The sequence below is a fragment of the Mobula birostris genome, chromosome 31, assembly GCF_030028105.1.
Source record: "Mobula birostris isolate sMobBir1 chromosome 31, sMobBir1.hap1, whole genome shotgun sequence".
Taxonomy (NCBI): domain Eukaryota; kingdom Metazoa; phylum Chordata; class Chondrichthyes; order Myliobatiformes; family Myliobatidae; genus Mobula; species Mobula birostris.
This window is the reverse complement of record NC_092400.1, coordinates 31604863-31618317: the sequence shown is the minus strand read 5'-3', so window position 1 is coordinate 31618317 and position 13455 is coordinate 31604863. Positions and strand designations below refer to the sequence as shown.

General features: G+C 40.7%; 1 protein-coding gene across 10 annotated transcripts in view; it reads right to left on the bottom strand.

Moving 5' to 3' along the window:
* LOC140190944 (probable E3 ubiquitin-protein ligase HECTD4) overlaps nucleotides 1-13455 on the bottom strand; it is a 292655-nt gene that overhangs the window by 199255 nt on the left and 79945 nt on the right. For all 10 annotated transcript variants that reach the window (XM_072247927.1, XM_072247930.1, XM_072247924.1 and 7 more), the window contains exon 7: nucleotides 7300-7470. In XM_072247927.1, the coding sequence (XP_072104028.1) occupies nucleotides 7300-7470 (171 nt within the window). The remainder of the gene's footprint in view (nucleotides 1-7299; nucleotides 7471-13455) is intronic.

The window sequence follows — 13455 nt, the reverse complement described above, 5'->3', positions numbered from 1 at the left end:
TAACTACCTACCACTGCAAGTAGGATGCTACATAGCTAAACAAAACAAATTGTACAATTACTTAATTCCATGTTCATACTTAAATCATAATTATAATCATAAATGAACTTTCCATTCATTTTGTGTTATGAAATAATATACTAACTCAAATGCATTGGAGAGCATCGGCAGCCTGCTGGAAGAGAAGGTAGAGTTCTCTCCATTATTGTTTCTGATCTTGCCTGGTTTGCCAACCTGAGAGAATATTGTAAAGAGAAAACCGAATTTCCAATCAACTTCTGTGGAAAATGGATCACGAACAGCTTAAGGGGAACAAAATGTTAATAGGGATATTATTTTAGTTGAACAAAAACCTGGTCCTTTCTTCACCTTTGGTTTTGTGCACTAATAATGTAAAATTACTAACATGAATTGTCAGCAATTTGTACAAAGATGGGATAGTATCATGGGTCAATTTTACCATTTTGATTCTGAACTATCCCAATATTCATTTCTTTAAAAAATATTCTGGATAACATTCATGAATAGAAAGCAAATTTTTGTCCTCTACTTTAGATGTAATAAGATTAATTACAGCATCTCAGATGACACTTAACTTACCCCAAGAAATCAAACCTAGAACAATTCAGTGATCTGAATGACTAATTAAAAAAATTGCTAAGTCAATGAGAAATCAAAATTTTTGTGTTATTTAAGGATGCATCAGTAAAATTTAGTATAAAAATGAGAGAAAAATTAAGATTTTTAAAATCAAATTTTTGCTGCAATTCATGGGTCAGAGATTGCCATGAAAATCAGATCACCAAGTGAGTACACTATGAGCCACAGGTGACTGGAACATTGAAATGGTAACCTTAATCAATCAAATGATGAAGCTTGAAACAATATTTAATCAAGATTTGAAAGCTTGGAGCGGCACGGTAATACAGCAGCTGGTATAACACTATTACAGCACGGACGATCAGGTTCAATTTCAGTCTGTAAGAAGTTTTTAATGTTCTTCCTGTGACCGCATGGGTTTCCCCTGCATGGTCTGGTTTCCTCCCACATTCTGAAGATGTGCAGGTTAGAAGGTTAATTGGTCATATGGATATATTTGGGTGCACAGGCGTATTGGGCCAGAGCGCCTATTACCGAACTAAATTTCTGAAAAAAAATTCTATTAATTCCCTCATCATTGAGCAACAGTAACTTGTAATTTGCTAGAAGGTTCTAAAATTGTCAGTTCAGCAACAATATTTCTCTCCCTCCTTTAAAAATGGTCAGACAGGTGTGTCATAAGCTTGACTCTTTTTAACCCAACTTTACGTGCACAATACTGCAACTCTGTATTGAATGCACACTACTGAAAGGGAGGAGGATTGCTTGGCTTTGACAAAGATTTTCCTGTGCTCACTAGCAACAGATAAGGTCCAAGAGAGAAATACAACAGAGAACATAGAAACCCAATGCACATTACAGGCCCTTCGGCCCACAATGTTGTGCCAACCATGTCACCTACTATAGAAACTGCCTAGAATTCCCTTAACACATATCCCTCTATTTTTCTAAGCTCCATGTACCGATCTAAGAGTCTCTTAAAAGACCCTATTATATCCACCTCTACCACCGTCGCTGGCAGTGTATTCCACGCACCGCCACTTTGTAAAAGAGATCTGAGGCCTTCTGCCCTGCTCACTACATGATCCATCTAAACGAGGCACTCTTCCATCAGGTATTGTCTCAACTGTAAAGAGAGGATCCTTCCTCCAGTGCCTGCTTTTCATTCTCACGTTGGTGTATCAAGTACGTGATGCACTTGTTCATCCATGGCTTTGTTTTTGATCTCACATAGAAAAATGAACAAGTGAACTGGATTGAATTAGCTGTAGTGTTGTTATGCCTTTGTTCAAGATGAGAAATGGGATAACTCAGGTAAATATGGGCCGGTAAGCCTCACATCAGTGGTAGGGAAGCTATTGCAGAAAATACTGAGGGACATCATTTATGCAAATTTGGAAAGGCATTGCCTGTTGGATGCTATTTGATCCTCGACTTCCTAACTGGAAGATCACAATCTGTGTGGATTGGTAATAACATATCCTCCTCGCTGACGATCAACACTGGTGCACCGCAGGGGTGTGTGCTTAGCCCACTGTTCTACTCCCTATATACACATGACTGTGTGGCTCAAATACCATCTATAAATATGCTGATGATATCGTAGAATCTCAGGTGGTGATGAGAGGGCATTCAGGAATGAGATATGCCAACTAGTGGAGTGGTGCCACAGCAATAACCTGGCACACAATGCCAGTAAAGTGAAAGAGCTGATTTAGGACTTCAGGAAGGGCAAGACAAAAACACATAGCAATCCTCAGAGGGATCAGAAGTGGAGAGAGTGAGCAGATTCAAGTTCCTGGGCGTCAAGATCTCTGAGGATCTAACCTGGTCCCAACACATGGATGTAGTTATAAAGAAGGCAAGACAGTGGCTATACTTCATTAGGAGTTTGAAGAGATTTGGCACGTCAACAAATACACTCAAAAACTTCTATAGATGTATCGTGGAGAGCATTCTGACAGGCTGCACCACTGTCTGGTTTGGGGTGGGGGAGAGGGGGTTACTGCACAGGACTGAAAGAAGCTCCAGAGGGTTGTAAATCTAGTCAGCTCCATCTATGGGTACTGGCCAACAAAGCACCCAGGACAACTTCAGGGAGCGGTGTCTCCAAAAGGTAGCGTCCATTATTAAGGGCCTCCAGCACCCAAGGCATGCCCTTTTCTCACTGTTACCATCAGGTAGGAGGTACAGAAACCTGAAGGCACACACTCAGTGATTCAGGAACAACTTCTTCCCCTCTGCCATCCGATTCCTAAATGGACATTGAACCCTTACATACTACCTTTTTTTTAAATATACAGTATTTTTGTTTTTTGCATGTTTTTTAAATCTATTCAATGTATGTATACTGTAACTGATTTAATTATTTTTTATTATTTTTTCCCTCTTCTATATTGAACTGTATTGCATTGAACTGCTGCTGCTGCTGCCAAGTTAACAAATTTCACTTCACATGTTGGTGATAATAAATGTGATTTTGATTCTGTTTAGGGACAGTCAGCCTGGCTTTGTACAGGGCAGGTCATGCCTTACAAACTGGATCCGAGTTTTTTTGAGTGGTGACAAAGGAGCTTGATGAGGATATTGCAAGGATATTATTGACCTGGAATTGGTATGGCATTTGATAAGGTTTCTTGTAGTTTATCAGACGATGCAGATATCTGGGATGCAGGATAAATTGCAGGTTTGGATTCAGAACCGACTTACCCAAAGACAGAATAGGTTGCAAGGCTACTAATCTGGTTGGAGGTCTGTGACCAGTGTTGTTCTGCAAGGATTGGAGCTGGACCTCTTGTTTGTGATATGTCACTGACTTCATTGATAATATAGATGGGTGGATCAGTATAGAGGGATCTACAGGTCCAGGTCTATAGTTCACTGAAAGTGGCTATGCAAATGACTAAGGTGGTATAGAAGGCTTGGTTGCCTTCATTTAGCAGGGGTGTTAAGCATAAGAGTAAGGAAGTCATTCCTCAGTGGTATAAAACTTCATTCTTCTATCAGACTTCTGAATAGCTAATGAACCCATGAATTCCATCTCACTAGTTTCTCACTCTTAATTAATTAATATGTACAAGTCTAGGTATTTATATAGCATATTTTATGTATTACACAGTATTACTGCTACAAATCAACAAATTTCACAATATAGTTGCAAGAAAAAGTTTGTGAACCCTTTGCAATTACCTAGTTTTCTGCATTAATTACTCATAAAATCCAGGATTGAATGGCTTGTCATATGAAGAGTGTTTGATGGCTCTGGGAACGTATTCACTAGAATTCAGAAGAATGAAGGGTGACCTCATTCAGACCTATCAAATGACGAAAGGCCTTGATGGAGTGGATATAGAGAGGATGTTTCCTATGGTGAGAGAGTCTAACACCAGAGGACACAACCTCAGGATACAGGGGTGTTCTTTTAGAATGTCCCTCTATTCTGACGAGAAGATGAGGAGTAATTTCTTTAGTCAGAGAGTGGTGAATCTGTGGAATACTTTGCCACAGGCAGCCGTGCAGGCCAAGTCCCTATGCATATTTAAGGCAGAGGTTGATAGACTCTTGATTGGTCAGGGCATGAAGGGATACGAGAAGGCATAAGATTGAGGCCGAGAAGGAAGTTGAATCAGTGATGATGAAATGGCGGAGCAGACTTGATAGGCCAAATGGCCTAATTCTGCTCCTATATCTTATGGTCTTATGGTTTAAAATATAGTTTGATCTTCATCTAAGTCACAATAATAGACAAACACAATCTGTCTAAACTAATAACACATGAACAATTGTACTTTTCATATTTTTATTGAACATATTGTTTAATCATTCACAATCCAGGCTGGAAAAAGTATGCAAACCCTTGTATTTAAAAACTAGTAGAACCTCCTTTAGCAGCAATAACCTGCACCAAACATTTCCTGAAGCTGCTGATCAGACTTGCACAACAGCAAGGAGGAATCTTAGACCATTCCTCCATACAAAACTGTTTCAGTTTGTCAATGGCAGAACTCAGGAGGATGACTGTGCCTAACAGCCACTCCTTTGCTTGCATCTTAGGAAACAGCTCTATTTCTTTAAAAATCTCTTTCCTTTTCAGAGTTCTTTTGAAAACCCTGAACTGGAGTTACACGCTGACTTCAGTTCTTTGCGGAAACAGTACCCACTCTCACGGTGTCACGACCGGCCACTTTTTGATATGCCAAGGACGCAGCCTAAAAGACTAGCGCACCTTCAGGGCACCAGTTTTCCGTGGCTCTGCAGGCGGTTGGACTCGAGGTCGGTGCCGCCACCTGGTGCGTTATGGGAGATGGAAGATCGAAAGCAGTGATCTGGCTGCTGGCCGTGTGCTCAGAGACCCAAGATATTTCGGTACAGAGCTTGGAAGAAGGGATGCAACAGACTTTTAACACCATAAGTTGGCAAATTGTTTTGTTATGACTCCCCTCTTGCTGTGAAATGAGGACACCTCTTTTTCCCTTATTAAGGAGACAGACAGCCTGTGGTATGTCGAATTACTGGGTGAACGAGTAGTGTCTTTGTTGTTGCATTGTTGCACGCATGAGTGTTGGGTGGGGGGTGCTGATCCCTTTTTGCTGGTGTTGGGGGGGGCTGTAGCTTTGCTGCTGCTTATGCGTGGCTGAGGGGAGTGGAGGGGTGCTTTGGGGTTCTAACATTTAACTGTCATTCAGTCTTTGAGGCACTCTGCTTTCGTGGAACATGTTGTGGAACATCCAGGTGGTCCTTTACAAACTTGAAACGTATAGCAATATTTGTTTTGGAGAGCAGCGGTTTCCTCCATGGTGTCCATCCATGAACACCATTCTTGTTCGATGTGTTTCTTATAGGGGACAAATGACCAGAGACTTCAGTAAGTTCCAGAGATTTCTGCAGGTCTTTTGCCGTTACCCTTGGGTTCTTTTTCATCTCTTTCAGCATTGTGTGATCTTTGCAGGGCACCCACTCCTAGGCAGGGTGGTAACAGTACTGAATTTCCTCCATGTGTAGACAACTTCTCTTGCTGTGGACTGATGAACACTCAGGTCTTTAGAAATGCTTTCGTAGCCTTTTCCAGCTTCACGCATCTATACAATTCTTCTTAAGGTCCTCTAAAAGTTGTTTTGATCAAGGTATGGGTGCAGATAAACAAATCTTTCTTGAAAAGAGCAGGCTCTGTCAATAATCTGACTGTGTGTGTCTTTTTTTTTAAAAAACAGGGCGGGCCCCTCTACAACCCACACCTCCAATCTCATCTCATTGATTGGAACACCTGACTCCAAATAGCTTTTATTGAAGGCATTACCCCAGAGGCTCACATACTGTTTTGAGGAAAAGTACAAATATTTGTACGTTATTCATTTAGGAAGATTGTGTTTGTCTATTATTGTGACTTAGGTGAAGATCAGTCACATTTTATGAGTAATTAATGCAGAAAACCAGGCAATTGCAAAGGGTTCTCAAACTCTTTCTTGCAACTGAATGTCAGTAATAATTAACGCAATTCTGATTCAGACTGCACCCGGAGTATTATGTGCAGTCTGGTCATCCGTTATAGGGAGAATGTAGAAAGGGTGCAGAAGAGGTTTACGAAGATGCTGCCCAGATTAAAGGATGGGAGTACAGTGAAAAGTTGGAAAAACATATTGGGGTTGTTCTCCCTCGACCATCAGAGGACAAAGGGAGACGTGACAGAGAAGCATAGATAGGGTACAAAATCAGAATCTTTTCTCCGGGGTAGAAATGTCAAACATCAGAGGACATCCACAAAATGCTGGAGAAACTCAGCAGGTTAGGCAGCATCTATGGAAAAGAGTACACAGTCGACATTTCATCCGATACCCATCTTCAGAACTCTTAGGATTTGCTTTGGATTTCCAGCATCTGCACATGTTCTAGTGTCTATCAGAGGACATCCTTTTAAGATTATAAGGGGAAAATTGAAAGACAATGCAAGGGGCGAACTTTACACGTAGAGAATAGTAGGTGCCTGGAATAGGTTAGCAGGGCTAGGAGTGCAATCAGGCTCTTAAAATCTTTAATCTCAAAATGTGCCCCAATAATCAGCTTGTATCAGCCCGGTTCCATTCAGTCACTGAATTACTGATGCATTCAAATCAACATCTTTTAGTGGGACCAATGAAGCTACAAACACATTTCATACAGCCATGATTCAGTACACTTAACAATGGAGTTTAAGAGGCTTTTAGATAGAATATGAAGACAGTAGAAGCATATGGTTGATGCACAGGATGACATTTGGTATAAATTGGGATCAAAATCATACATTGTGGACTGAATGACCAGTCCAGTGCTATTTGTAGAGTTCACAGAAAGCTTACACGTGGATAGTTTAATTCCTAGGGAAGTTAATAGAATGTTATCATTTATTGCAAGGAGAATTAAATTCCAAAGTAGAGAAGCCATATTTTGGTTATATTGGACTTAATGAGACCCTACCAGGAATAATATGTCAATATTTCTCTTCTTATTTAAGAATGTTTAGGCACTGGAGGCAATTCAGAAGAGGTTTATCACATCGATTGCCTTATGAGGGAAGTTTTCCAGACTAATCAGATTGCATGATTTAACAATTCTGAAGGCTTAATAAATAATAGATTAAGGTAATGTAAAATCATAATAGGTTCAAAACAAATGCAACGAGGCATCTCCAAAGCAACTTTTTAAGGAAAGCATCCAGAAACTTACCGTTAGTTCAAAAACATCCATGAAAACAGAATGACCCTTGGGAGTTTTTTCATTTAAACCAGCAGGAGACCAGATCCAATAGATGTACGTTCCATCTGAGCAGAGATGGACTGTAGTCATGTTGCTGCCAACTGGGAAGTGATTCGCTGGCATGGAGACTACCTGGGATACCTGAACAAGGAACAGCAAACAAAATGTTAAAGCAGAGTAACACACATAAAAGTTGCTGGTGAACGCAGCAGGCTAGGCAGCATCTCTAGGAAGAGGTACAGTCGACGTTTCGGGCCGAGACCCTTCATCAGGACTAACTGAAGGAAGAGCTAGTAAGAGATCTGAAAGTGGGGGGGGGGGGGGGGGTCCGAAATGATAGGAGAAGACAGGAGGGGGAGGGATGGAGCCAAGAGCGCTATTTAATCTACCTGAAATACAGCGTATTTCTGTGAAGTATAGGATTCACAGTTTGGAAGCACCTGCTCTCTCAAGTGTGGATGCAGGCTGTGATCAGTCTTTAAAAATTATTTTATCAATGAGTATTCACAGTGGTCTACATCAGTGGAGTACAGTCATCTACACTTAAAAAATGTGGCATTCACTCACATTAGTCAGTAAACAATTACCGCTGTTTATTTGTATTTTAATATTTCAAAGGTGTTCATTATATTCTTCAGGATGAAGCAGATAAGCGTAATCTGAACAAGACCAAAGTTAACAATTCTTAAGTCAACAGTACACAGATTTTTTTTTACTCAAGTTGGTATTATAAGGCCAATACTATAATATAAAATTTATTTATTAAAATTATACAGTTTTCCATTTTACACTTAATTCCCTGTTGGCAATACTCTTGTTATACTAGTCTTCCATTATAAAGTACAACTCCAAATTACATAAACCAAACTTTAAGTGTTGGAGATAGCTTTCAACAAAAGACCCAATTCCTAAACAGAGAACAGCTTCAGGAGAACTGAGCAAGGTTTTCAATACTCAAAGTTACAGCTTGTCCTGTTACATTTATTACATTTTGTTAGCAACTTTGTCACCTTTGCATACAAAAGATAATCATTTTTGGCTGTCTTAATTTGCTGGAATTTATGTATACAGTTTTCTCCTGGATTGCATGACGTATTCACCAAACTTAATCATTTTCCTCATTTTTCTAAACCACACTCTCACTCCAATTCACATTTCAATGGTAAAGCTTTCCAACAATGTATTTATTTTGCTGTCTGTCCAACAAATTCATTACACCAATAATAAATGTAAAAATTTGTTTTTTGCAATAACGCAATCAAATGCTGTAACTGTATATGCCACCAAATTCAGTATCCAACTCTTTAGGTCTGTTGCATAGGTTCATATCCTTCTGAACTAATTTAGCCAAGATATTAGTATGTTTCTTTTATGCTTGCCTTAACTTTAGTATTGCCTCCTGTATGCTTCTTATTGTCCTAGATCTGATGGTGAATGCTTTTGTTCAGTTTGGAATTCTTCAATAACTGGAAAGGTTGGTAATTAAAAATCGCTAGTGGCTTTGATACAACAAGTTATAGGGGATAATTTCCAAATGTAGTCAACGCAATTTTGAAACAAAAAGAACTGAGGTAAGCAGCAATATATATTGCCTCTTTATTGAGTACAGTGCACATCTGGTCATTAATGCAAATATATAAATCAGCCAATGATTTGGCAACAACACAATGCATACACCATGCAGACATGATTAAGAGGTTCTGTTGTTTCTCAGCCCAAACATCAGAATGGGGAAGAAATATGATCTAAGTGACTTTAACCATGCTCGTTGGTGGTTTGAGGATCTCAGAAACTGCCAACCTCCTGGGATTTTCACACACAACAGTCTCAAGAATTTACAGAGAATGGTGTGAATGGTCTTTGTCCTCTGCCCTCTCCACTGCCAGGTGAGGTTAAATGCAAAGAATAACATATCATATTGCTCATTAGTCTTCAACCCAATTGGTATGAATTTTGAAGCAGAAAGGAAATTACAGTGGAAAGAACAAGCAGTAGAACATAAAAATGTACAGCACATTACAGGCCCTTTAGCCCACAATGTTGTGTCAACCATGTAACCTACTCTAGAAGCCACCAAGAATTACCCTACTGCATAGCCCTCTATTTTTCTAAGCTCCATTTACCTATCTAAGATCCTATTGTATCCACCTCCACCACCTTTGCTGGCAGTGCATTCATGCACCCACCACTCTGTGTGAAAAACTTACCCCTGACATTCCCTCTGTACTTACTTCCAAGCACCTTAAAATTATGCCCCCTTGTGTCAGCCATTTCAGCCCTGGGAAAAAGCTTCCAACTATCCACACGATCAATGCCTTTCATCATCTTGTACACCTCTATCAGGTCACTTCTCATCCTCCCGGGAGGGGAGAGAAGATGGTGGCGCGACGACAGCATGCGCGGCCACTTCGGTGATGAATATCTGTTACTTGTCAAGTAGGGGACCGTGCACAATCTTGATTTGATGGAGTCAGATGTGAGAGCACAGCAGAACATCTGGAAAACTTCTGAAATGTCTGCATTGCTACCGCTACTACTGTGTGGTAACCGGAATCTCTGGAGCTGAAGGCCTTGAAATCCTCGGCTTTGCGTGTTTCAGCGGCCGGGCAGAGGTCGAAGGCACTCGGCAGAGGACGGCGCTCGGAAGGCTGTATCGGAGAGGCTGCTCGGAAGCTCGGAGTTTTCAGACGGATGGACTCAGGGTCGGCTGCTTCCAAGGTATTGGCAAGTTGACGGTGCCTGGAGGTTTATGGCAGGGAGTTTCTCCCTTTTGCGGCCTGCTATCGGGGACTTGGGAGTCGATCGACTCCGGACTTTGAGACTTTTTTTTTTACTGTGCCTATGGTCTGTTCTTTATCAAATTATGGTATTGCTTTGCACTGCTGTAACTATAGATAGATAGATAGATAGAGACTTATGGAGAAGAGGAGTTCGGTGGGTAATAAAATGGACGAGTTCACGGCGTTAGCCAGGCATCAGAGAACATTTCGGGAGTGTAGTGTTATGTGTTGTACTGGAACGGGGCTGCACGAGGACATACCCGGTCAAAACTTTTCTATGGACAGCTTCCAGACTGTTCGGGCTGACCGGAAGTGCACTGAGAGCGGTAAGCATAAAGGAGTTAGGTGCTTACTGTTCTGGTTAACAACGGATGGTGCAATCCAGGTCATATTACGATCGAGGAACATGTTTCTAGACCGGATATTGAACTTTTTGCTGTTGGACTCCGGCATAACACTGGGCGTCACAGGAGGTTGTTCCTGCCTGTGGCCATTGAACTTTGCAGCTCTTCCCGTGGAGGGTCAGACACCCTGAGCCAATAGGCTGGTCCTGGACTTATTTCCATCTGGCATAGTTTGCATTTTGTTGTTTGATTGTTTGCGGTTTTTGTATTGCTATATTTATGCTCTATTCTTGGTTGGTGCGGCTGTAACGAAACCCAGTTTCCCTCGGGATCAATAAAGTATATCTATCTATCTATCTAACAAGGAGAAAAGGCCAAGTTCACTCAACCTATTCTCATAAGGCGCGCTCTCCAACCCAGGCAACATCCTTGTAAATCTTCTCTGCACTCTTCCACATTCTTCCTGTAGTGAGGCACCTCAACTACAGAACCTTCACACATTTACCACACGTGTGAGAGGTACTTCCTAGCCCGGATTTCATCAGTCACCTCCAGACACACAAATAACAAACCCACCAAAGGATGTCAGCTGTCCTCATCGCCCACGATGGACACAAACTTTGAATTTTCCAATTCCTGTTGACCTTTCCCCCCGTTCCCCTCTCTTCTTCCAATTGACCTGCAGTCATTCCATTTTTGCTCCCTTTTCCTTGCCTCTCTCTAGCCCCACAGCACCCATTTTCACCCCCTTCCAGTTCCATCCACTAAATAGTCCCACCTAACTGATTGTCTCCCACCAATAGTTCCATCTGCCTTTCAACTCTACCTTAATGGTTTCCATTATTACTTTATTGTTATGTGCACAATTACAGTGAGGTGCAGGTACAATAAAAAAACTTGCTTGCAGTAAAATCACAGGCATGTACAGTGGTGTTAGAAAATTTGTGAACCCTGTAGAATTTTCTCCATTTCAGCATAAATATAGCTAAAATGTGATCAGATTTTCACACGTCCTAAAACTAGATAAAGAGAATACATTTAAATAAATAAGAGAAAAACATTATTCTTGTTCATTTATTTATTGAGAAAAATGATCAAATATTACATGTCACGCAGACACAAGGAATATTACATGTATTTGTTGGAAAAAGTATGTGAACCTTTGCTTTCAGTAACTGGTGTCACTCCCTTGTACAGCAATAACCTCAACCAAAAGTTTCGGGTAACTGTGGTAACTGTTGATCAGCCCTGCACATCGGCTTTGAGGAATTTAAAACCATTCCTCCTTACAAAACCGCTTCAGCTCTGGGATGTTGGTGGGCTTTCTTGCATGAACTGCTTGCACAACATTTCTATAGCATTGAGGTCAGGAGTTTGATTCTGCTATACCAAAACGTGAAATTTCTTCTGCTTTAACCATTCTTTGATGGACTGACTTGTGTGTTTAGGATCGTTGTCTTGCTGCTGGAACTGAAGCCGAAGAGAAAGTGGGTCATGGACAGATACCCCGACATCTCTCTTTAGAATTTGCTGGTACAATTCAGAATTCATAGTTCCATCAATGATGGCAGGCTGTCCTGAAGCAGCAAAACAGGCCCAAACCATGTCACTGCCACCACCACGTTTCACAGTTGGGATGAGGTTCTTCCTTATGCTGGAATGCAGTGTTTGCATAAAGCTTCTCATTTAAGCCAGAGATTTCTGTTTTGGACTCATCCATCCACTGAACATTCTTCCAGTAGATTCCTGGCTTATCATGTGGTCTTTAGCAAACCTTAGACGGGCAGCAATGTTCTTCGTGGGGAGTAGTGGCTTTTTCCTTGCAACCTTGCCATTGCTGTTCAGTGTTTGCCTGATGGTTGATTCATGAATGCTGATATTAGCCAATGCAAGAGAGGCCTGTAGCTTCTTAGATAATACCCTGGGGTTCTTTGTGACCTCCTGGAATATTACCTGCCTTGCTCTTGGAGTGATTTTTGTTGGTTGACCATTTACCAGAAATGTTTGGTTGAAGTTATTGCTGTACAAGGGGGTCACTCCAGTTATTGAAAGCAAAGTTTCATATACTTTTCAACAAATACGTGTAATATTAGATCATTTTTAACAATAAATAAACAAACAAGTATAAAGTTTGTTTGTGTTATTTATTTAATTGGGTTCTCTTTATCTAGTTTTAGGACTCATGTGAAGTTCTGATCACGTTTTAGGTCAAATTTATGCAGAAATAGAGAAAATGCTGAAGGGTTCACAAACTTTCTAGCACCACTATAGGTGCAGATACAGAATATAAATCGTACTTAAATTATACAAGACATTAAAAGCTCTCTTAAAAGAATAAATGTACAAGAGTATGATGCAAAAAATCTAAGACAATCAGCAACAGGTCAGACAGTAGAAGAGGTGCTGCACAGTGTTCCATTTATCACCTTCAGCCCGTTTTGTTTTCATCCTCCCCTCTTACCACCATCTGCTTTTGTTCCTTGCCAGCTTTCACCTGTTAGCCATCTGCTTACATCTCCTAACTCCAGCCCTCCCCCTCAAACACCTTGCTCCTTCTGCCATCATCCTTTAATTCTTCTCAATCTACCTCTCACCTACCAGTCCATTTCACCCCATCTCTCTTTATACTGGCTCGACACAAAGCATCAATAACCTCTCCCACCACCCAGGATGCTATTGAGTTAATCCAGCAGACTCTTTCTTGTTCCAGATCCTTGCAATCTCTTGTGTCATCTTTTACAATCTATTTGTAAGACCATATCTCATTCTTTTGTACTCCACTGAGTACCGGACGAACCTTCTTAACTTATTTTTCCAATTCCCTATTCATCTGCATTAACTCCAAGGCAAGTATGTCCCTTACTTAAACATTAAGACAAAACTGGACTGTACACTGTTTTGGTTTTCACATTTAGCATTCTGTAACACTGTATCAAAACTTGTTTAAAAGAAATATATTCCTTACCATTCGCAAATAAAAGCCAACAGTCCATTACCTCTCC